Source organism: Chelonia mydas, chromosome 10, assembly GCF_015237465.2.
Source record: "Chelonia mydas isolate rCheMyd1 chromosome 10, rCheMyd1.pri.v2, whole genome shotgun sequence".
Classification (NCBI taxonomy): domain Eukaryota; kingdom Metazoa; phylum Chordata; order Testudines; family Cheloniidae; genus Chelonia; species Chelonia mydas.
In genome coordinates this window covers 48,276,437-48,300,740 of record NC_051250.2, presented here as the reverse complement: position 1 = coordinate 48,300,740, position 24,304 = coordinate 48,276,437, and the positions used below count along the sequence as shown (strand labels likewise).

The 24,304-nt window shown below is 43.9% G+C and overlaps 1 protein-coding gene across 6 annotated transcripts in view; it reads left to right on the top strand.

The window, feature by feature from the left end:
- Positions 1-14,982, top strand: part of HMG20A (high mobility group 20A) — a 71,751-nt gene extending 56,769 nt beyond the window's left edge. For 4 of the 6 annotated variants that reach the window (XM_007068370.4, XM_027830534.3, XM_037910562.2 and 1 more), the window contains 4 exons: positions 4,700-4,775; positions 5,715-5,930; positions 6,549-6,693; positions 11,539-14,982. In XM_007068370.4, the coding sequence (XP_007068432.1) occupies positions 4,700-4,775; positions 5,715-5,930; positions 6,549-6,685 (429 nt within the window). In that variant the 3' untranslated portion in view covers positions 6,686-6,693; positions 11,539-14,982. Of the gene's footprint in view, positions 1-4,699; positions 4,776-5,714; positions 5,931-6,548; positions 7,087-11,538 lie in introns of all 6 variants that reach the window. The other 2 variants (XR_006284637.1, XR_006284638.1) reach the window with 1 other exon arrangement.
- Positions 14,983-24,304: the final 9,322 nt, after the last annotated feature.

Genomic DNA, 24,304 nt, shown 5'->3' with positions numbered 1-24,304 from the left:
ACATTCTGGAAATGTCTCCTTCTCATTTAAGGACAAAGATAGAAACAATAAATTTTTTGTTTCTCTTTTAATTTATGAGAAATGAGAAAACGACACTCAGCCTGAACATATTAAGCCTTTTCAATGAAGGGGTAATCAAATCCTTATGATTTTAATCCCCTGAGCAAGCCTCAGAGTGGCTTAAGTATATCTGAGCCCCCAAGAGAATCCTTTACATGCTGGGTAATGTACTTGGCAATGGAAGAGTGCTGATGGGTTTTCATTACCAGTCTTCCGTTAAGTAGAGTTTCTCTGTTGCCTTTCAGAGACTGAGCAATTTCACCTAATTGCTTTAATGTTTTTTATTTTGTACCTGAAGAATCTCTACCCTGGGGCACTATATATAATGTCTGTAATACCCTCTCCTCTGCCCTTCAGTCTGTAGGAGCCATTACTGGTCCATGCCAATGCCTCCAGCACACAGCTAGTAGTATCAAGCATGAATTGCCTAGGCTGGTAGAGCAAAAAGCACTTGGAGGGCAAGCTGCATAATTGCCAGCGTTCCAGTGTGTTATTGCTGAGACTCTGGAGTTCTAGATGAAATTAGTTTGTGGTTGTCTCGAGGCGTTAAGATCAGATGAGTACATTGCCAGGCTTGTTGCTGTACATGACTCCTCATTTTCTGAATACACATCCTGAGATTTTTTTTTTTTTCTGCAGTAACCTGCACTAGAATTGGGCAGATAATGGGTGCAATAAAGAAAGCCACTGTGACATTTTTGTATCTCTTCAGGTCCTCAGAAAATCAGAACTTTTTTTTTCTTTTGCTCTCAGTCTTGAGTACAAGCCCACTTGGTGTGTAGCGTATGAACTTTGTGCTCTCTTGTTGAATCTAAGGCTTCCCAGCTGTAATTTTACCACATTATGAAACTCAGCTTTACTTTTTTTAAAAAGAAAGTAAAAAATAAATAAACCGACTCTGACAGTTTACTCAGGTAAACACTTGGAAGATTTCTGAAGTTCCATCTAGCCATGTCTATCTTGGCTGACTGCCAAATGGCACTCGCTTCACCCCAGTCTAGCCCCTTTATGAGCCAGACACCAATATGAAACACTGAGCTTAGCTGCCAGAATTCCCTGATAGGCTGTTAACCACTTAGTTTTTCTGCTGGGTACCAAATCATGTTTGACATTTCATTTAAAGCCCAAGGTGTTCAAATATAAAAGACCATAGCAGTGGCAGAAGCAGGAGAGAGGCATTTTATCTCAGGCTTTAAACACGGTTTTGAAGGAATGATTTCTTGGTGCATTTTACCAGCCAAGATGTTTTAGAGGTTTGAGAACCTTCTGCTTTCAGTAGCAACTTCTCTAATGCTTATCTTTGTTCCTATATTCAGCAGCAGTTTGATTATAGTTGCCCCAATTTATCAAACAAGAAAGCTCGGTTGTGTCTTTGACATCATCAATATATACTTTGAAAACAAACATTTATTCATATTACTTTTGACTTGTAGAAATTATGACTGAGGCATCACTAAAAATATGAACTTTAAACTACTTTTTAGAAATCCCTAAAGAAAAAATTGCCTTCATAATAACTCTTCAGGGTTGCATTTTCTCTGTCTTTCTTGGCCTTTTTCTGTAAATAAGTAAATAAATAAATCTTCCAATTATATTGCATCTTTTATCTCTAAGGATTTTAAAATGGTTTGCATACTTAATAGACACAAAAACCGTAAATTGGGATCGTTTCATTTACCACTGAAATGTAGTCATCTCTTGGGTAGGCTGTGACAGCTGTTTAACTGTACAGAACAACACCACTACACCACATTTCCAGAAAGAAAGTGAAGCCTACCTTCTGCAAAAAAAACTGCAAGGGAATTTTAGAATGTAATTATCTGAGTTTAATTTGACCAAGGTACCAGGTGCTGATATCACTACACTCGTGAAAACTACTAGATTTTTGATCCCAGGTGGTCATGTTCCTTGTTTTAATTCTATTTTAAAAGACGACAGTCTCATTTGTTGTGTTGTACAACATTGCACACTAGAGTTGAGTGAATAATGGATTTTTTTGGTTCATTGGCAATTCCGAAAAATTTGTTTTGGGTTGAACCAAACCCCAAATTTGTTGAAATATTTGATGAATCAAAAACTCAAAAATTTCAAGTGTGATCAAAATGAAACATGTTTGTTTTGCCCTGAAGAGGAGAAGGAGAAGGCAGCCTCCTGTATAACCTTTAGTTCAGTGGCCAGGGCACCTATCTGGGATGTGGTTAGGGAATTCATAAGTGATATGAGAGGGCTGTGGGTTCAATTCCCCCATCTGCCTGATGAGGGGAAGGGATTTGAACTATTCATTGTCATTATGAATGACTATGGATTGCCACTGTGTATGACAATGAATAGTCATTGGGACAGGGACAGAAAGCAAGAATAACTCTACAGCCTGGTGCTTCGAGCACTCACCTGGGATGTGGGAGGGCCAGGTTAAAGTCTTGGCTTCAGTGACTATTTATTTAAAAACAGTGGAAGAACTTCATCAGCAGATGCTGAGAAAGACCCATCCTAGAATATCCCACAGCCAAGTGGAGAGGGCACTCTCCTGCAATGGGGGAAACCCATGTTCAAATTCCTTCTCCACACCAGGCAGAGGGAGGAATTGAACGAAGCCCTCTCACATCACTAACAAATGCCCTAACCACTAGACTAAAGGTTAGAAAAGTGCCTTTTGCCACTGCCACCTCCTCTCCCTTTCCCTGTTTTGTGATTCTAGTCCTCCTCTGCTTTTGTCACAATGCCAGTAATCGAAATGAATGATTTTGGGTTGCTTCAAAATCAAACATTTCGTTTTGACATTTCTGAACCATTTCATTTTTCCCCAGTTCATTTGAAACTATTTGGTGAACTTGACACAGGTTCACAAAGATTTTGTGTCAACTGAAACTGCATTTTTTGGTGAATAAACTGTTCACCAAAAAAATTTGCCTAGCTCCACCACACACATTATCAGCACATAATAAATAAAAATGACACCTCAATCAGCACAGTCCCTGCTGGACCCAAGTTGAGGAATTGGTTCATCACTATTCAGTATTATAGTTTCTGTTCTCTTTTCACTTCCCTCCACGTCCCTCTAGTAAAACACCGAATCTGGGGATATAATAACTAGAAGCTTGAAATCTGTACGTTGCCACATCCCTTATATACTCATACGCAATCTCCCAAGGCACAGTCACGTCATTATTACGCACAATTAACTAATAGGTGAGGGTGCAGGTACATACCATCATTCTGTCTAGCAGAAAAAGCAGTCCTTGGACCACAAAAGATGACCTTCAGCAAATATTGTTGCAAATAGTATTCAGCTTAGTGTTATCTCCCTCTTGCCTTCTCTGCTAACAGTCTTAGGATCTCTTGATGCTTCTATTCTGTGTCCAGGCAGGACAGTAAAACTTACTGGAGTCCTAATCTTGGAATTGTCAGCAGACAGCACTTCAAAGGTCAGGATTTTATATGTTTTGCGTTGCTGCTCACCTGCCAACAGTGTGTTGTTAAGAGAGTTAGGGGCAACCTCCAACATACACGCTTAATAACCCTAATGTACACCTGATTGACAGCATTGTGCGTTTGAGGTGGTGGGATGGGAATTATCCCCCAGGTCATGGTTCCTGCAGTAGTTCTGATAGCTCCTGTGCCCATAATCTGGGAGAAAACAATCAATGCCCTGTACAGTTGTGGATTTACGAACCTTGCCCTTGCAGAGCTTGGCTTTGCAGTATGCAAAGGGTAGAAACCTGAATGACTGAAGTCATTCCCTCAATGATGGAGATCTGCATGAGTTCCACTGTAATCAGGAACCCGGAAGAGTGCCAGGGAGCAGATTTATGTTTTTTAAAAAGCACACACAAACACCCTTCCCTTTTCCTCTCTCTCCCCAGAAAATGAAAAACAAGCCACCTCACCCTTGCTTGTCAAAAGCAATATTTCCCTTTGTCAATTTGCAAAAATTCTATACCATTGTGTCTGCCTATTTTCACCCATGGTAAAAAACTGTCTGAATAATAGTTGCTTGGCAAAGATATGGCTCATTTAAAGTATTGTGTAGCTCCTGTATTTATTTCTGAGGCAGAATATGTCACCTCTGCACCTTCTGTAATCCCTAACAGACAGAAACAAGGAACTGTGAGACCCACTGCAAGGTTCTCCCTTTTCTTTTCTCAGCTCCTTTCCCTGTTCTCTAACTAGCGGCTGGGTATCTTGGCACTGATGGTCAAAAACAGAGCTGTGAAACTTACCATAACTATCATCTACTTTATCTGCCATCTTGTCTTACTGTAGAGGCTTGTTCTGAAGTATGGTAATTTGGAGAGGTGGATGAATTCACAAGAATAGCTATGAAAGTATTGAAGCCTTGTGTAATGTGCAGTTTCATTAAGGCAAAACAATTAGGTGGCAGGTTATATGAAATATCTGAACCTTTTTATCTATATTTGTCAAACACCCACGTCCCTTATACCTCTCAAATGCCTTTCTAGGAATGGGAGTCCCTGTCATCTCCAGTTCAGTGCTTGATTTGACCAATAGCTTCTTTAGAGAAAGGGGCTTCCTGGAATCATCTCCATCCTTCTTCTCGTTTTCTTGATAGATCTGTCACTTCTTTTATTAGCAGTTGAGAATTATCAGTATTTAACTGTGTGTCACTTTCTATCTGCAGAAAGAAGCAGACACAAAGGAGAGGTCTGTTTTTGATATCCCAATCTTCACAGAAGAGTTCCTGAATCACAGCAAAGGTGAATTAAACTCATGCAGTGTTTTCACCAGCCCTGCCACAGGGATGTCAGCCTGGCTGAGATGGGAGAAAGTGCTTTACATAAAGAGTGAAGTCAGGTGGCTCAGTGTGTTAGTAAGGTTACAGTATCTCTTAGGACTATAATGGATGAGCAGACAGCTACTCCAGGCCTTCCCTCTTCCAACAGGATTCTCTGTGGAGAATGGTGCTGGTGTACAAGCTGTAGGCAAGCTCATATAGATGCTATTTCCCCAGTCTTTCCTAGCTGCAGTTGCTGTGTTAGAATGAGGAAATATTTGAAATTGTTGAGCAGATAATGTGGGCTAGTTAGCAACATTTTAATTTGTAGCCACAGAAGTTAGACAAGAGAAAGTCTCTTTGGGCCAACTAGTCTATGACCCCAGCCAAAAATTGTTCTACAATATATTCTCCATTGCTGCAGGGTTTGATTTTATATTCATAGATTCATATGTCTCAAGTGATGGGGTTTCTGCCAGTTCCCTTGGGAGATTATTCCATACTCTAATAGCTGTCACCTTCAGGCACCTAAAATATACACCCTGCTAATACCTGTAGTCAGTTGCTGGTCTCTAGCCCCCTTGTCACTATATTGCTGATCTATAGTGTGCTGAAAGTATTCAGAGTAGTTCTTTCAATCTTCCTTCCTCAATCAATCCCTCTATTCATTTTTGTTCCTCTGCTCTGAACTCACTCTAATTTGTCAATATCTCTGGTATTAAATTGAATTCAGAATTGACTTCAGAATTCTAGGCATTATCAACTCGCTGTTCTGTGGTGTGATGCTTCTTCATATGTAGCCCAAAATAGCACTGGTTTTTTAATCATCCTCCGCTGAGTGGACATCCCTGAACATTCTGCTTCATCATCGACAGGGCTACTTTCTACAGTTATTTCATACCTTTGTTGGGTGTGTTCACAGCACGGGAAGCAGAGCTGCGCCAGCTGCGTAAATCCAACATGGAGTTTGAGGAGAGGAATGCTGCCCTGCAGAAGCACGTGGAGAGTATGCGCACTGCTGTGGAGAAGTTGGAGGTGGATGTGATCCAGGAGCGCAGCCGGAACACAGTGCTGCAGCAGCATCTGGAGACCTTACGGCAAGCACTCACCAGCAGCTTTGCAGGAGTGCCACTACCAGGTAATCCCCATTTCTTTATGGGGCTTCTCTACCACTGCTTAAGTCCAACTTCTTTTAGTTGTATGTCACTGGTTCCTGTGAATTTACTTTCCATGGCCTGGTTTAGTAATTCTAGGCTGCAGGTCTGTTTTTAAACTTTTCCTGTGCTGCAAGTTAGAGCCTGACAGTGGATGCAGGATGAGGGCTAGAGTTAATGGCACTGTCTCCCAGTTTTGTAACTTTTTAATACAATTACTCTCTGTAATTGGGGTTTTTTTCTTCTCTTTTTTGTGGGGGGAGGCTGTTAGTCCCAGAGGGTCTTTTACAGGTGCAGACAAAGAGAACAGTACTGCTGTGTACCCTTGCCATATGATCACCTTGGCCCTGATCCTTACAGTTATTTAGGCTCCTAAATTCTACTGAAATCAATGGAAGTTAGGCACCTAAATACCTTTGAGGATCTGGGCTTTTGTTGCTAAAGATTTATGCTTTATTTCAGTTACATTTCTTTTGGGTCTAACTGTGTGCAATATGTTTTTGCCTTTATGCAAACCGTCCTTAGGACGGTAATGTTTGATACTGCTGTAGTTATCTAAATATTCTGTGGCTTTTTTTTTGCTTGCACTATATTTACTGTAGGCAGTGGGGAGACCCCCACAATGGACACCATTGACTCATACATGAACAGACTGCACAGTATTATTCTGGCTAACCCACAGGAAAATGAGAATCTCATAGCCACGGTCCGAGAGGTTGTAAACCGGCTTGATCGCTAGTGACTTGGGTAAGCACCCCCTTGCTCAGACTGGTTTGCTTACCAGCACCTACACCACATCCTCTGCACCAAGCCTGGAAATAAATGAGGGGAAATTTTCAAAGGCACAAAGAGCAGTGAGATGCTCAACCATTTTCAATGGAAGTTGGGTGTTTTTACTCCCATTCATGGCTTTCAAAATCTCCCTGATTTCTAAGGGAGACTTAAGTGCTTGGTATGTCGCAGGATTGTTCGACATCTTGGTTGATGTATGAGATGAATAAGACTGCCAAAGTCTGGAGTAGAACAGAGAAGGAGGAACATTCCTTTGCATGCATGATGTACTGACTAAAGATACTGTGGTAGATGATAATGGTGAAGAAGATTTCTCTGTCGAGCATGATGAATCTGAAGAATTCTGCAGTAAGTGTTTGCTAGTTTTGGTAGTCATTGAGAAATCCTGTTATCAGCAAAGGGCTGTTCACCAGCTAATCCCAATTCCTAAAATTAAAACAGCTTCCAGTTTTGCTATGGACACTTAGCAAGTCTGTAGCACGCAGAAATTGTCAAATTGGTTACGTGTTGTGTTCTTTTGGACCTCCAGGTATACAGATAAGTTAAGCAAGATATAACTGGGTCAGGCCACCCATAGCATTTGCTGAGGTTTAATGATCCAATACATCTTTATCATATGCAGTTAGTATTTCAGAGATCACGATTCTGCAAATTTTGCTTTGCTGCTCACCATCTAGAAAAGCCTTAATAAGAGACTTGATGAATAGCAAGCAAACAAAACTACCCAGCCTTTGCACTATAATAGACCTCCCCATGCTATATACAGATTACCATACTTTGTGGGGCGACAACAGGATTATAATGTTGCAATTTGGATCTGAATATCCTGGGCTTGAATCTTTTACCTGCTTTTGTTGCTGTAAGTACGCAGGCCTGGATTTTTTTGGAATATGTACAGTACATCCCAGCATATTCTGCGCTATGAATGGCACGTATAAATGCAACTAAAATTCTGACTTAATGTGTTATGAAATGGGGTTCATCTGCAAATATGAGTCTTCATCCTTCCTGGTCGTGACCTTTTGTGATATTGCACAGTGCAATTAATTACATGTTCCCCATTACAGAGTGGCTTAAGCTAAAAGCTCATTGTCCTTCCAGTGGGTAGCCAGATGGAACGGACTGTAGTTCTAAGAGATGACTGAGCTCCCAGCAGAATAAAGAAGTGGCATTACTGCTTCTATTTATGAAAGGGAACAGCTTGTGGATCTAGGTCTGGGATTTTCAGTAGCTCATCAGCCTTCTAATTTTCACACAGTGTTTTCAATTAGCACTCTTGTTGGCTCAACAAAAAAAGAGAATTGGGGATTGGAGGGGGATGAGAGAACTTGTGACAAAATGGAATAACTGGTAAAGTGGTCTCCCATCAGTCAGGTGTTGGAAGGGCACCCCAGTCCTTGAGACAGATGTTTTCTCTTTAAAGCACCATAACCTATCTCAAGGTTACTCAAATCTAGGCAGTTTCTGCTGGATGCTTTGGGTCCCAGCTGTCATGGGAAGCCTCAGAGGATTCTTATTTTCTAGGAGTCACTGGCATTTTCTGTGGTTTCGAGATGTAAATATTTTGTTCTTGGAAAAACTGGATTCAGCTTTGAGCTGTTTGGATAAAATGTTTTTGCTCCAGAATTCTTCCTTCCCAATTATGGTTAAAAAGACAATCCATCCCTAGGAAAACAGTAGATAAGGCAATTTAAAAAATGTAATTAATAATGGCCTGGCTTCATTATACAAATGTGTACAGACAACTGGGCCTGATGTTCCAAGCACTCATGGTACAATTAATTATCCTGACATGCACTTGGCACTGTCACATCCAGTGACAGGAGCTTATGAAGGAAGTTGGGGGCAGGGGATGGGTGTTTGTGTAAGTGGGTTCACACTTAAGAGAAGATAGGACTTGTAAACAAAAGTAAGAACCTTAAAATAGAAGAAGGTGAGAGAACTTAGTAAGAGTCTACCATTGGTAGATTGTCAGCACCATCTTCCCTTTGTTAGTCTGAATTTACAGTATAAGTATTCTCTCAAAAGAATGTGTATCAGCCAGATAGATTGCTTGGTGCTCAGAGGCACATTTAAAAATAAAACTGATGATCAGAAACCTATTTGCTTTTACAATTATGGTATTCTTCAAAAATACTGTACTCAAAGAGCTAAGCTGATTTCTAATAGCTAAAGTACCTAACAAATGGCTGTATTACACAGCACTGAAGAACAGAAACACCAAACAGAATATTAAAATAGAGAGGTACACTTTATGTATATAGAAATATCATTGTAATGCCCCCGATCCACCCAGTTACCTCCTTTAGCTCTCATCTCCTTGCAGCTTTTGATGGACAGGCCTGGGTTCTTCTGGATTCTGCCTCCCATTCAGTAGGGTGTAGCTTATTTATTTTCTTCCAATATGAATGTATTTGGAGGTGCCGCCATCCCACCCCACCTAGCCCCCGCTCCTTCCTAGCAGGATGATCAGGGAAGCTTGGGAGGAAAATTCTAACCGCAGGGTAACCTCCACTTACTTGCCAGATAGTTGCAGACTCCCAAGAAATCACACACACACACACACATATATACATACAGTATATTCAACACAGTAATTATATTAAACAGGAGATAAGTATAACATAACAGGGTAGAACACTATTCTCAGGGACACTTGTGCCCACCCTGATAATACCCATGAATTCCCCCAGTCACGTGACCTGATATAGCAAACGTAAAAATTAGCAACCAGTTGGTATGCGTACTTTGTAGGGGCCCATGGTGACTTGTGACCACAATATATTCTGTGCAACAGTTAGCAACTTGGCTGACTGGGTTCAGTATTGCCCCAAAGACTCACAAGTGGGTTAAGTTGGTATGTCCCTCCACAGGTTTAATAGACATTAGGTAATAAAATCCCCAACTCTTACCCACTGGCTTGAGGGCACAGCTCAAGGAGTCGGAGGATCTCCTAAACAATCTCTCTGACTAGCTAACTAAAGGATGGTGCCCTCACAACTCTGCGAATGATCCTCAGGTCCAGAGATGACTCTGGACTCCTCAATTACTGCAGAAGGGCTGATGATCGCTGCTATCAAGCGTCCTCTTTATGCAGGAGTCAGGCTGCTTCTGGACTCAGGATTTCCCCTTTGCAAAGGGGTGCAGGGCTCAAGGTGCAGGTTACAAAGCTATACTAAAAATCCAAACTTTTTAGTCTCCTACGCTAGTGCTCAGATGCACTCTCAGCCGGCGCCAGCCCTGGACTAGCAGCCAGACCAGTGGTGGTGCCATGTGGTGACTGATTTTCCCTGGGGAGCTAAAGGGCTAACTCAGCCTGGCTGGGGGGAATTTTCCCAACAAAACTCTACAAACTGGGAGTCACCTTGGACAGGGAAAGGCCCAAACTGAGGGATGTTGCTTCCAGGTCCCCAGAGGTCAATTCTTGGGGGAACCCTGCATGCATGCCTGAGACTCACCAGCACCCCACACAGCCAGTCCTGTTCAAGGGATGGCAGCTCACTCCCTGTTGGTAAGGCTAACTCAGCTTCCTGGGCCAATCATTTCACTCTGCCCCCTCCTCCAAGCAGACCACATACTATCTTCCCCCAAGCCAACTGGGCACCTGGCATTCTACATAGTTAAGACTTTACCAAATTCATGGTCCATTTTGGTCAATTTTATGGTCATAGGATTTTAAAAATCATAAATTTCATGATTTCAGATGTTTTTATCTCAAATTTCAGTGTTGTTAACTGTAGGGCTCCTGACCCAAAAGGGGGTTGTAGGGGGGTTGCAAGGTTCTTGTAGGGCAGTCACGGTACTGCCACCCTTACTTCTGTGCTGCTGGCTGCGGCGCTGCCTTCAGAGCTGGGAAGCCAGAGAGTGGCAGCTGCTGGCAGGGAGCCCAGTTCTGAAGGCAGCACCGCTGCCAGCAGCAGCGCAGAAGTAAGGGTGGCATGGTATGGTATTGTCACCCTTACTTCTGCGCTGCTGCCTTCAGAGCTGAGTCCTCGGCCAGCAACCACTGCTCTCCAGCCACCCAGCTCTGAAGGCAGCGCAGAAGTAAGAGTGGCAATACCGCGACCACCCCCTACAATACCCTTCTAACACCCCACCACCCCCATGGTCCCCTTCTGGATCAGGGCCCCTAGTTTGAGGAACGCTGGTCTTCCGCATGAAATCTCTATAGTATAGGGTAAAAGTACACAAAATATCAGATTTCATGGTCAGTGACATGTTTTTCATGGCCATGAATTTGTAGGGCCCTATGCATAGTGGCTCTCCTCTCTCCCTCTTGGTTGCCTTGCCGACTCTGAGTCTGCCTTGGCTCCCCTTTCCTCCCAGGCACAGTGTGCCACTACCAGACAGGCACACAGAACCCCAGGAGCCTAGGGAGTTACACTGTATGATTATTATTATTATTGTTTATTACAGTAGTGCCTAGGGACCAACTAAGAATGTGGGCATTGTACAGACACAGAGCAGTAGACAGTCTGTGCCCCAAAGATACGTACATATATGGGGAAAATAGTTTATTTCAAAACAATTGTTTGGGCTGAAACACGGATTCAGAGGTGATTTTCAGAGGTAACTCTGAGCTGACTCCCTGATAACTCTTATAAAGGATCATATTCTGGTTTCTCAATGGAAAGTTGTCCAAGCCACTTGGTAAGCTTCTTTCTCTGTAGGCTTGCCAGCTATCGAGTGTACTTTAATATGGTCCCTTCAAATTAACCCTCCAAAAATCTCTTCACAAAGTCCTGTTTATTTTGACAGACTGGTCTAAACATCTAACATTTGTTTCTGTTTCATCTGCAGGTGTCCTGGCCCAGGGGTGTCTTACAAAAGTGATTCAGCCAGTGAGGAATGAAAAGCCATGATGGAAACAGACTGGAGGTGGGAGGCAAGACTTCAGGATCTGTCCTGGTCCCTGCCTAAGCAGCTTGCCTATGGGGCAAACTATTTAATGAATTAAAAGCTCCTATGAAGCCACAGGCACCAGCCACTAAACATTTGAACTGTCCTCTGTGTAAAGCTTTCAGAGCATGTAACTTCCGTACAATCATCACTTTTCCATCATTTTAGCTGGATGGGGGGATACCCACACACTCTGTGGACTGGACAAGAATGGAGGTGAATCTACTTCCAATCTGTGTAGTGGAGGCAGCCTTTGTGTTGTGGTAATAGAGCTTTGAAATGTTATGTTGCTTTGTATCTCTTCATCCTTTCTGTGGGGTTTCCTTCTCCCCTTCCAGTTCTCCTTTTGTCCTTTTCCTGTTAGCTGATGTTCGCTGCACTGTATAGCAACACCTGGATTCTTTGCTATGACAGATACAGCCTTCCTTACTGCACCATCCTGCCCCGCCTGTCGTGTCTTCAATGCAAGCTTCTCTTTTATGTGCTAGGCTGCATCTCGTACAACATGAGGTTCCTTCCTGTTGGTATTGGCTGTGGCTGGCGCTTCATGACTGTGCGACCCTGAGGGAAGGGCTCTCTCTTTTCCCCCTCCCAGCTACTCTTTCCAAGCATCTCTGCTGCATGAGTGTCCTGCTTCTCAGCAAGACTCCACTGTTCCTATCTATTGAAAATGGCTGGTGCAGCATTTTACTGCTAAAAAGGTCAGCAGTAATCAAGAGAGAAAGTGAAAGGCTGGCTTCTCTCAGCCAGCAGGAAAAGTGCAAAACTATATTTTAGACTAAAATAAAACATGTCGCTTTTCTGTCCTCTGATATGTTGCTTTGTCTAATATGATGTGAGCTGCAGCCTGCTTGAGCGAATGATATTCTGTTCCAAGTCATCTCTCCACCACAAAGAGAAACGGGCAGGGGAATTCCATTTCCCTCTGTCCATCTGCTGTTGTAGCACTAAGGAACCATTTTTATAAAAGGGGCCTGCAATGAAGTGTAACAGCAGAGAACAGCTTTAGCAAAGGTGAGCAAATTGTGGCACACAGAATTCCGTAGTGCAGCTCACGGCTACCCTCACCTTTAATACAAAAGTGCATCTTCTGGAGACTACCGCTTCCTGCATGGGATGTTCCTGCTTGATTTGAGTGGCCTTTTACTTATGGCAAGTGTCTTTTTGCGTGCTGAGATCTATAGTTTCTCTGAGTTGCACCTCACCTGCTTGTCAGAGATGAAGACATCTACTGTCTGCACTGTCTTATGCAAATTATTTGCAGCCCTTGGGGTCCTGTCAAATTATTAGTTCAGGCTTTAGTTGAGAACTTCTTGAATACCCTTGGGCTTTATTATGATGGTTCAACCATGCTCTCTGTTCTACATGCCACCTTCCTATTCTTCCTTCAGAAAATCTTGGGACTTTTCCTATCATGAACTGGGAATGCTTTTATTACCTTGCCATGCTGATGCAAGCAAGAACAGTTTCACGAATCTGCAATGTAAGCATCTGCCCAATTTTATATTTGAAGATTAAAAAGTAGTTCTTCCTTTTCCACTCTTTAGTGCACGCTGCACAGATTTCACAATTGCTTGAAGCCACCTCCAAGTCAAAGCCTTCTGTGACAGGGGCTCACTCACCCCTTGCCTTGCAGCTGCTACCTTCACTGCTGCCAAACAGCAAGGATTTGCGTGTAAGCTTGAGTCTTCCTTCACGGAGGGACTCGTTTTTGTCTTCTCTCTCATCATTTTTCAAGACTTCACTCACAAGAGCTGCAACTTGGGGCACTGACTTTCTTTTTCCTTAACATAGGCAAGGCCTAAGTTCCCTGTAAGCTGTGCAGCCTCAAAGCATCCTATTTAGCGCTGCGCAGGCACTCGGAGAACCCTCCCGGAGACCTGCCGCAGCCACGGCGGCCCAGACCCAACCACAGCCAGATCAGGCCCAGGCGTGGCCGTGGCAGTGCAGCTTGGCCCGGACCCAGGAGCGGCCCGGACCTGCTGGGGCCGGGGGAGGGGCACCTATCCTGCAGCCCCAGCCCCAGAGTTGCCACGGCAGGGAGAGGTACCTCTCCCCCTCAGCCCAGGTGCTGCTGCAGGGAGAGAGATCTGGGAGGAGTCCTCTCTCCCCACTGTAGCCCTGGAGCACCCTCCTGCACCCCAAACCCATCATCCCCTGCCCCACCCCAGAGCCCACACCCCCAGCCAGAGCCCTCACATGCCTGCACCCCAATCCTATGCCCTAGCCCTGAGCCTCCTCCTCTATGCCGAACCCCTCAGTCCCAACCCCACCACGTGAATTTTGTTAGGTGCACCAATTTGAAAGTGATGTGTGTTACATCACCTCCATATTGGTGCACGTAACAAAATTACGCACATGGGTGGGAAAATCAGAGGGAACACTGGGCAAGACCAGGTGATGTTAGCATGAACTAGTTCTGAGTTCTGTAGTGAAGAAGGGGTTGTGGGAGGACATCCTGTAGATAAATAGCATCTCAGGAAAAAGCACCTCCGTCTCACACCATTTAGTAATAGTGGCAATTGACTGCTGTATTGAAGTGGGAGTAGCCTAAGTGCAGTCCACAGCCAAAACCTGGGCCCACAGAGTTCTAACAAATCAGTCAGTGGTAACTCTTATCTTTAATACAGAGATACACTCCATGGAGACTCAAGGTCTCAGCATGTGATGTGAGGGCTTGATCCACTTTGGGTCCATATTTAAGGTGTGGATGGCTGCAAGCTGCTCTGTCTTACACAAATCAGATGTAGCCATCAGCTCCTGGCACATTGCCAGTCTGTCTCTGTGTTGGGCAAAGCATGCCTGTTCTTGGATGGGAGAGTCAAGCGGGTACTTACTGTTAGCTGCATGCTGACTGACAAATCTTTCCCTTTTCCCCAACATAGAGGAAGAGAGATGTGATGACATGACCCGTTTTGAAGCAGCTGGGAAGGGGGAGGGGGGGTTATGGTTTGAGTTCTTGCTCTCCAACAATATTATAGATGATGTTTTGTCTCATTAAGAAGCTTCAAATCTGCACTGATTTACCCAGTGAAAAATGAATTTTGTCTTTTCAGTGTTTTTCATGAGTGTCACTTCAGTTTACATTTTTCAGTGTGTTGGCTGACAAAAAAAATTAAGTGGGTGGTGAGGGGAGGAGCAGGGTCAGACATTTTCTTTGCTCTGAGAAATGTTAACAAAAACATATTAAAATGGAATCCATTTTCTGGATTAATGTGTTTGGAATTGTTGAAATGCCAAGTTTTCTCTACAAGTGTTTTTGCAATTAAACTTTTAGACTTTCTTTGTTTAAGAAGATGATATGCTTGCTTGACATTTGCTTCATTAAAACTGTTCAACATTGAATCCATTCTGATTGAATTTTAACTGCATGTTAATGAGAGAAATCTTACCACCATTGCCTTCTTGTCTGAGAGACTTTGTCAACTCCACATTAGTCACCAAAACTCTTAAGCAGTCCATATTGGCAACACGTTCATTTCCTCAGTTGCTCATTCGAATGGTGGGTTCACAGTTTGAGGAGTCTGTATTTTAGAATGCCATGCTGGGTTGTAATTTGGTTTTCTATGAAAGTGATGCTCAGAGCAGAGTGGGGGAGAATGCTCAGTCTTTACCCTGTTTGTCAGACAATCATAGAACTAATGGGAGCTCTTCATCCTCTGCAGCCCAAGTGTATTAGCTCTGTGTGAAGGGGCCCTGGTGCTGAAAGGAGAAGAGGGATGGATAGCTGCCCTCTTTCAAGTGTAGCTCCCCTTTCATGCACCTGAAGAAGTAACAACTGTTGAAAACCCCATGAAGACCATTAACATTTAATAGTCATACAGCATCATTAATAGGGCAAGCTGTAGGTAAAGACTGGCCTGTCATCCCTCTGTCACCCAACTGAGTCAACCGAGCAGGTCCTTTCTTTGTTTCTCATCCACCCTCATTTTTCTCCCTTCCTTGGGATTCTGCCACCAATTTTTTCCCTGTCTCTTTTCTTGGTCATCTTCCATCTTGTCTTACCCCTGGACCTCTTCAGCTCTTTTTCCTTCCCCTTCCAGAACCTTCTATCTGTCTTCCATTTCTGCTCACTGGGATGGAGAACTTATCTTCTAGCCATCTTTTATCCTCATGCAGCCCATACCTTGGGAATAGACGGCCACATGAAGGAGTCTTCTGGCTGGATGAATTTCTCCTGCACTGGAACTCCTTCCAAAACCATGGGGCTTTAGTCAACCATTCATTTAATTTGTTCCCAGGGTCACATCTGATTATTATGATTGCCCAGTCTGATTACTAGTTTTGTTTATACACAACTAAGTCCTTGGTTCCAGTACTCTTTCAGATATCAGGATATATGCTAATTAGGCTTTGTATCATACCTTGTATATTTGGCATCACATGTGCTGTAAGCCTTTAAGGTTCCAAAATGGAGGGGACCCAGTGTATCCTTTATTGAAGGGCACCCGCCAGCATTTTCCTGTCTAAACACTGGCGAGCACAGGACTGGTGCACACCTGCAAAAGTAACAAACAGCCACAAGAAGTGCATCACCAAAGGCGGGGTCCATTTCCTTTTCAGCCAGTGCTGCTATCCCTGTGTCTGACGTCAGGCAGCAGATGGTGGCCAATCATGCTTTCTTTAAAACAAACCATGATGCATTGTAATATTTCCACTAGTTGTTTCTTCCTTTTCTTAATCCCTCTTTGCTGTGCAGCTGCTGGATTGGATCAGTGATTAATAATCCTTTAGGGGAGATGGGGGAGCTTGGGTTCTTTTCGGAGGAAAAGCTCACAGCTCCTTCCTGTTCCGCAGGCAGTTTCCTGTCAGTAATGTAGATGAGATTTCAAGTGAGGTATTTTTTACACTTCGCATGAGTTCAGCTGTATTCTTTGGAGCCTGAAATACATTCAGTCCAGTTAGAGTTAAAGGTTATCCTTCAGCTCTTCTGTAATGATCTCTCACTGACCAGTGGATCATTTTGTCTCTTCCTTCCTCATTGCTGAGAGCATTGGATATTTTATCTTTTTAATCTTTGGGATTTCCTAGTCAAATTCAGGAACTGCCTTGTTAATTGCAAAAACTGCAGATTTACTGGGTGCAAGTGGAGTTCACCACCTGGTATATGTAGTCAGGTGTCTGCGTCCACTAATTAGTAAGAGAACTGATGTGGCCTTGGCCAAGTCAGACCCTGAAACCAGTGTCCAGGGACTAACACCTGGCACTGGCCTCTTTGGTTAATGTAAGCACTGATGAGGTATGTGGCTGTGTAAAGGTATGAAAATTGGACTCTGGGAGCTATTGGCAAGTGAAGGGCCAAAGCTTTTAAAATCTGGTGCTATCGCCAACTTGTTTGATTGTTATAAACTGGTGTGTGGAGACTAGCACAGTGAGGGTGTATTTATGTATGTGTGCCAAAGAAGATGTTGGAAGTTAGAATATTTATAGACAAGTAATGGCAAGCAGATGCAGCTGGGACTTTGCTAAAGCACAGCTTTTAAGGGAAGTCAAGAGGAAAAGGTGACTGCAACACAGGAGAATGGGATGTTTATGCAAACATATGGCTTCCTGTCCTAAACTCCTCAGCCTTACTTAGAGGTGAAAAGAGGCTGAAAATGGTGTTGATGGCTGATTCCTCTGAACTGATGCTAATACAAATTTGATCTGCATTTCAAGCCTGCACTGGTCTGAGTGGTCAAATAGTTTTTTTCCATCTCTAACTTCTGGTTCACTCTGATGCAGGGCCAACACAACATGGATTTATCGTATCTGACTTAACCTGTAGCCAGAAGGCAGTGGTCCACCAACTTTATAACTTTAGGTGTGACATGCTCATTATTAAATTTTGCAGATTTTATATGAATCTGTATCCTAGTAAGAAGATCTTAGTGGTGCAAAGGATCTAGTTTAGTCAATGACTTAATAATGAGGCGATAAACTACTCTTTGAAGAAATTCCTGTTTCCTGCGATACAAGGAAAGGATACCCCTGTTTGTGTGGTGGCGTTTATAAGCAAAGCCCTTTATTTTGGTTTTTATTTTGCTTAAAATTTCCCAGGGACTTTATCTGTGTTTATTACAAAAAATTAAAAATGGGTAAAAATTGGTGCAAAAAATTAACTTCTCTGTTTTCTGGTGAAATGCTGGGGTTAATGCAGGGAGATGGGAGGGCAGAAAAAAGGAACAAATAGAGAAAAGTAAGAGTAGTAAAAACATTTCAGTGCTGTGGTTTACTTCATGAAGTTCATTGAGTACATACATATGGGCACGCACTTGCGTATGTGTATCTTCCGCTGCGTTGACTTATTTTAACATTTATACTTAGACTAATTTGTTATTAGCATAAACACATCAATCTAATGTATTGGATTTTCTTAACAAAATGAGTATTTTTATGTACTGGAGTGGATAATTTTGTAATGGAGTGGTCTAAACTTCAGGTGAAAAGTCGGTACAAACTGAATCATAGCTTTTGTAAAACCCAGGTGTTGGTTTTTTTGGTAAAAACCAAAAATGAAGCACCTTTCTCATAGGGTAGGGAGAGAAGTAGCAGCACTTTCAAAGGGGTGGCGAGACCCCTGAGATGGCATCAGGACATCCCCCACCCCAGCAGTGGAGCAGAACTGTATCTCTCCAGCTGTCTTATCACTACTGCATACTGTACATTCCATAATCAACACAGAACCCTTGTGTACTCCCTTTTGACAGACTGTCCTCTCTGACCTCCTTTCACCCATCTCCAGCTACCTCAGTTCCCCTGCCTCACCATCACCAGGTGAGCACCAACCACTGCTTCCCTCATCACTGTTACATCATCTGGACTCTTCACTAACCTTTGCACTGCATCTTGGATGGGGAAGTGTGAGGAGGGCGAAAGATGAGAGGCTGTGTGCACTGTAGTGTGCAGAGGGCGTCGCATGGCGTCATGCGTAAGCGGTTAGTTTTGCTGGGATTTTAGGCCTCAATCCTACAAGATTTAAGCACGATTAACTTTATATACATGTCAGTGGTTCCATCAAGTTGAGTGGGCCTATTCGTGTTTATAAAGTCACTTGAGTCCCCAGATACTAGTAGGATAAGTGCCATATGGAGTTTGAAAATATCTTAGAAAAGCTATGAGGCAATAGTTTAAAAAAACAAAACACAACTAGCTATTATTTTTAAACTAGAGAAACCCAGCAACACAGATATCATAGAATCATAGAATCATAGAATATCAGGGTTGGAAGGGACCCCAGAAGGTCATCTAGTCCAACCCCCTGCTCAAAGCAGGACCAAGTCCCAGTTAAATCATCCCAGCCAGGGCTTTGTCAAGCCTGACCTTAAAAACCTCTAAGGAAGGAGATTCTACCACCTCCCTAGGTAACGCATTCCAGTGTTTCACCACCCTCTTAGTGAAAAAGTTTTTCCTAATATCCAATCTAAACCTCCCCCATTGCAACTTGAGACCATTACTCCTCGTTCTGTCATCTGCTACCATTGAGAACAGTCTAGAGCCATCCTCTTTGGAACCCCCTTTCAGGTAGTTGAAAGCAGCTATCAAATCCCCCATCATTCTTCTCTTCTGCAGACTAAACAATCCCAGCTCCCTCAGCCTCTCCTCATAAGTCATGTGCTCTAGACCCCTAATCATTTTTGTTGCCCTTCGCTGGACTCTCTCCAATTTATCCACATCCTTCTTGTAGTGTGGGGCCCAAAACTGGACACAGTACTCCAGATGAGGCCTCACCAGTGTCGAATAGAGGGGAACGATCACGTCCCTCGATCTGCTCACTATGCCCCTACTTATACATCCCAAAATGCCATTGGCCTTCTTGGCAACAAGGGCACACTGCTGACTCATATCCAGCTTCTCATCCACTGTCACCCCTAGGTCCTTTTCCGCAGAACTGCTGCCTAGCCATTCGGTCCCTAGTCTGTAGCGGTGCATTGGATTCTTCCGTCCTAAGTGCAGGACCCTACACTTATCCTTATTGAACCTCATCAGATTTCTTTTGGCCCAATCCTCCAATTTGTCTAGGTCCTTCTGTATCCTATCCCTCCCCTCCAGCGTATCTACCACTCCTCCCAGTTTAGTATATGTAATGATTTAAAAAGAAATATAGAAACAGAGGCTTAAAATAAGAGGCACAGTTTAAAAAAAAAAAAAGTGGGAATAGGGAGAGGTTTTTAAATGAAGAACACTTTAGTATGATTTGAAACCCATTAAGCTGTGCATGCTATTCGTCTATGTACAGATGTGACCATACCATTGATACCCCCATCCTTTCTTCACCCACTCCCTCATATTGTTACACTCAGACTTGTTGAGCCTTGTCTTAAATTTATTCTGTATCTTGCAAGCTAATCTACATGGGCATGTCCCCATGGACTTCCTGTGAGTGCAGGGTGTCCACCTTGCAAGATCAAGGCCTTACCTTCTAAGCCAGGGGTGGGAAAACTTTTTGGCCTGAGGGCCACATCGGGGTTGCAAAACTATATGGAGGGCTGGGTAGTGGAGGCTGTGCCTCCCCAAACAGCCTGGCCCCCGCCCCCTATCTGCCCCCTCCCACTTCCTGCACCCTGACTGCCCTCCTCAGAATCCCCAACCCATCCAAACCCCCCCCCCCGCTCCTTGTCCCCTGACCGCCCCCTCCAGGGACTCCTGCCCCTAACTGCCCCCTGGGACCCCACCCCCTATCCAACCCCCCCTTCTCCCTGTCCCCTGACTGCCCTGACCCCTATCCACACCCCAACCCCTGACAGGGCCCATGGGACTCCCATGCCTATCCAAACCCCCCGTTCCCTGACCGGGACTCCCCCTCCCGAACCTCCACCTCATCCAACTGCCCCCTGCTCCCTGTCTGCCCCCCGGGATCCCCCGCCCCCTTACCATGCCGGAGCCAGCCACAGTGCCCGTGCTGCCTGGCAGGAGCAGCCAGCCAGAGGGCCGGCGTCGCGTCGCGCTGAGGCTGCGGGGTAGGGGGAACAGTGGGGGAGGGGCTGGAGGCGAGCGTCCCCGGCCGGCAGCTCAGGGGCCAGGCAGGATGGTCCCGCAGGCTGGATGTGGCCCGCAGGCCATAGTTTGCCCACCTCTGTTCTAAGCTCTTTGAGGCGGGGACTGTATCTTCCTATGTGTTTGTAAGATACTTAATAGTGAGATCCTGAGGGGGACCATTGGGTGCTAGTACTGCAATACAAGTAATAAATTAGTCACAATCTAAACTGAGATTTGAAAGGTTCAGTAGGGAAAAAAAAGTGTTGTTACCTAATTACACTACAAAATGAGGTTCCTGCCTGATTAGCAAAACTGGAACGGGGTCTTCAGACCACATACAAGGAAAAAATCTTCATCCTTTGGCAAACTGAGAAAATATTTTTAATTTTAAAAGATGTTAATCTCTAGTCCTGGATAAAAAGAAAAGGAGGACTAGTGGCACCTTAGAGACTAACCGATTTATTTGAGCATAAGCTTTCCTGAGCTACAGCTCACTTCATCGGATGCATCACGAAAGCTTATGCTCAAATAAATTGGTTAGTCTCTAAGGTGCCACTAGTCCTCCTTTTCTTTTTGCGAATACAGACTAACACGGCTGCTACTCTAGTTCTGGATAAATACTCAGTCTAGTACCTTCCACTACACAATATTTACAGAAAGAGAAATGTGCAAGCTTTTAAAAAAATAAATACAAAAAGAGGTTTGCGATCCCCCCGATGCTAACACAGCAGATGTTTTGACTTCATTGCCATCACTACAAACCTTTAAGCAATTTGCTGACAGTCAACCTCCCTCTCACCTGTCCAGGGAAGACTTCGGTATTCTGGGCCTGATTCTTTATTGCCCTACCCTTTGTGCAGCCATTTACACCTGTGCCAAGGGCGTGCAGAATGCTACCCAATGGTGTCAGAGAACACGCGCTTTGCTCTGTATAAATGACTATACAGTGACTTAGGGTATCTGTGTTTTCTCTGCCACTGTAGATGACACAGCTAGCTCCTCACACTGGGTAAATAAGGACTCTCCCTTTACTGTTCACATATTGGTGGTTTCACTGTCTCAGAACTCGGCTTTAGTGAGTAAAAGGCCTTCTAATTTAGTAGAAATGTGTTACTCAGCAGGCTGAAAGTCTCTCTTTGTACCAAGGAGTTTACATTGCAAACGTACAAAGCATTTCACTTTTCTGATTCTCTGGGCTAGATGATTTACTGACATAACTAGGCATCGCTTCATCAGATCAATGGAACTCTGCCAGCTTACACTGGACGAGCAACCAGCCCTCTGTTTTGGGGGCTCCAAGAAGGAGGGTGTAGTTAATTTCAGTATGGGATGATACCAGTGTGCGATTCCCTTGTGCCTATCCCATGTGAACACCACCCATTTTATTAAATCTACTCTAGTGGCACACCGGGAGAGAGTTCCCTCATCTAATTTATTTGAAATAATTAACCCTTCAACCCAGGGCACTTGCAAGTAAATCCCAGCCTGAAGTTTTAGAGCTGTCTCTCAATAGCCTCTTTCTCCCCCCGCAACCATCCAAAATAAACCATAACAGCAGCAGTGGCCCTTTCATCCCTTCTCAGAGGAAGTTTGGTTCCTGTCTGACACTTCAAATTCCTGCTGAGGTGTTTTTTGTTTTGTTTCCTCCTCAATTTCTGAATGAAAAAGGGAAGCAGTTCTGAATGGGGGAGGGACGCAGGAAGTACATCCAAGGTAGAAGGCCGCAGGATGCCTGAGCCTTGGGGCATGGGAAAGCTCTGGAAACCTAACTGGGCCCAATCCTTCTCCAGGAAAGTTGCCTCTTCAGAAATGCTGCCCTTGCTCTTGGACGCAGCAGCACAGATGCCATTAGTTGTTGTCCTTGTGTAAATTGGTTCTGGATGGTGTTGACACTATGCATAAAAGAATATAACTCTCCAAACGCATTCCACTGATGGTTTAGCTAAGAAAAGAGCTGTAGGAGGGGAAAATGTGGATGTTTAAAGACATCCAGCTTTCTGGCAGGTATGAAGCTGACTCAGAATGGGGAGAGGGGTCTTTGTCTTTTACACATATTAGTAACCAGTGTCCCTGGCATTCCAATTTACACATAATTTAGACCAAGTTCTACCAAAAGCGGCCTGTCTGTTTCTTCTCTTCTGTGGAGGAGAAGGAGAATGCAGCCCAGAGCTGAACTTCTTGTGCTTTTCATAGATGTTGTGATCATAGAATATCAGGGTTGGAAGGGACCTCAGGAGGTCATCTAGTCCAACCCCCTGCTCAAAGCAGGACCAATCTCCAATTTTTGGCCAGATCCCTAAATGGCCCCCTCAAGGATTGAACTCACAACGCTGGGTTTAGCAGGCCAATGCTCAAACCACTGAGCTATCCCTCCCCCCAAAGGATGGGAATTTTCCCCACCTTCTTCAAATCTGCTAGTTAAAAAAGGGGTAGAGGAAGGGGGAGGAGAGCAAAGGAATAAAATATGTAATGTTCCATGAAGTTCATGATCATCCATTGCTGATTTAGAGACATTTGAGAAGTGGGAGTTTTTACTCTGCGTGTGTATGTCTGGTCTCAGATGTCCAAATTCCACACATTCCTGAAGAGCTTTTGAGAGGAAAATGTAACAAATGTGAAAGTGGAATTCTTGCTGCACACCAGCTTCAGGATTTCACAATTGTGATAAATGCACATTTCCAGATGGCTGAAATCTATGTTTATGTAAAGAAATGAACCTAATTCCTACTGGGAGAGGCAGTGCCCTCTAATGGTAATTCCTAATATAGCATAACTGAGGTGGAGTGAAAAAAGCCTGTTACTAGATTACTAATTCACGGCTGCACTCAAAACATAAATCAAGCCCCTACTTTTGTTCTAGATAGACAGTCGTTCTATTTGAAGATCAACTGGTGTGTTTTCCTATTCCTGCTCTGCTTCAAGATGCTAGGAGAAGGACAGATGTTTCTGTATTACAGGGAAATTCCAGCACGGCAAGTGAACCCGAATGTCTAAATGTCCTTGTGAAGTCGTCATCTTGCCTGAAAGGGGTGGGTGTGATAATATTTCCAGTTGGCTAAAAATTGGGGGAAATTTTCTTGTCTCAGGTGTAATAAATAACGTGCCAACAGCCAGCAGGGTGGAAAGTCACAGGTTTTCCCCCTCTCTAGCTCCTTTACTATCAGGGCTGTGATAAACAGAAGAAAACCATTAGGAGTTGTGGGTGCATAGATCTCTCTAATGGAAGCCATGCAATGTCTGATACTGCAATATCATCCTGCATTCTATACACAGCTGGTGCTCGTGCAGGGCACGTACAAAATTTACTGCATTGCCATACAAAGAGTAAGAGCACACGTCAGAGGGCTCATACAAAGTTTACTGCACTACCACAGCTAGAGAGAGAGAGAGAGAGAGAGCCTGAGCAGCCTGTCCAAGCAAGAACTTCTGGGGGTTGTTGTAGGTTACAGGATAGCCAGTCCCAGGCATTCAAAAAATATGAGTCAAGCCCAAAAGCAGTAAGAGATTGGCTTAAAATATCATGAAATTTTTTAAAAGATAATAAATTAAGGGGTCTTTTTATTTGCCTTCTGGATTTGGAGCCTTTAGAGTTAATGGGTTTCAAGGTTTTCTATGCAACCAGGAGTGCAACTAGACACTTACTTTTAAAACTAAAGAAGCTAATGTCATGTCCTCACAGGACTCCAAAAGCGTAGAACTCCAAATGTAG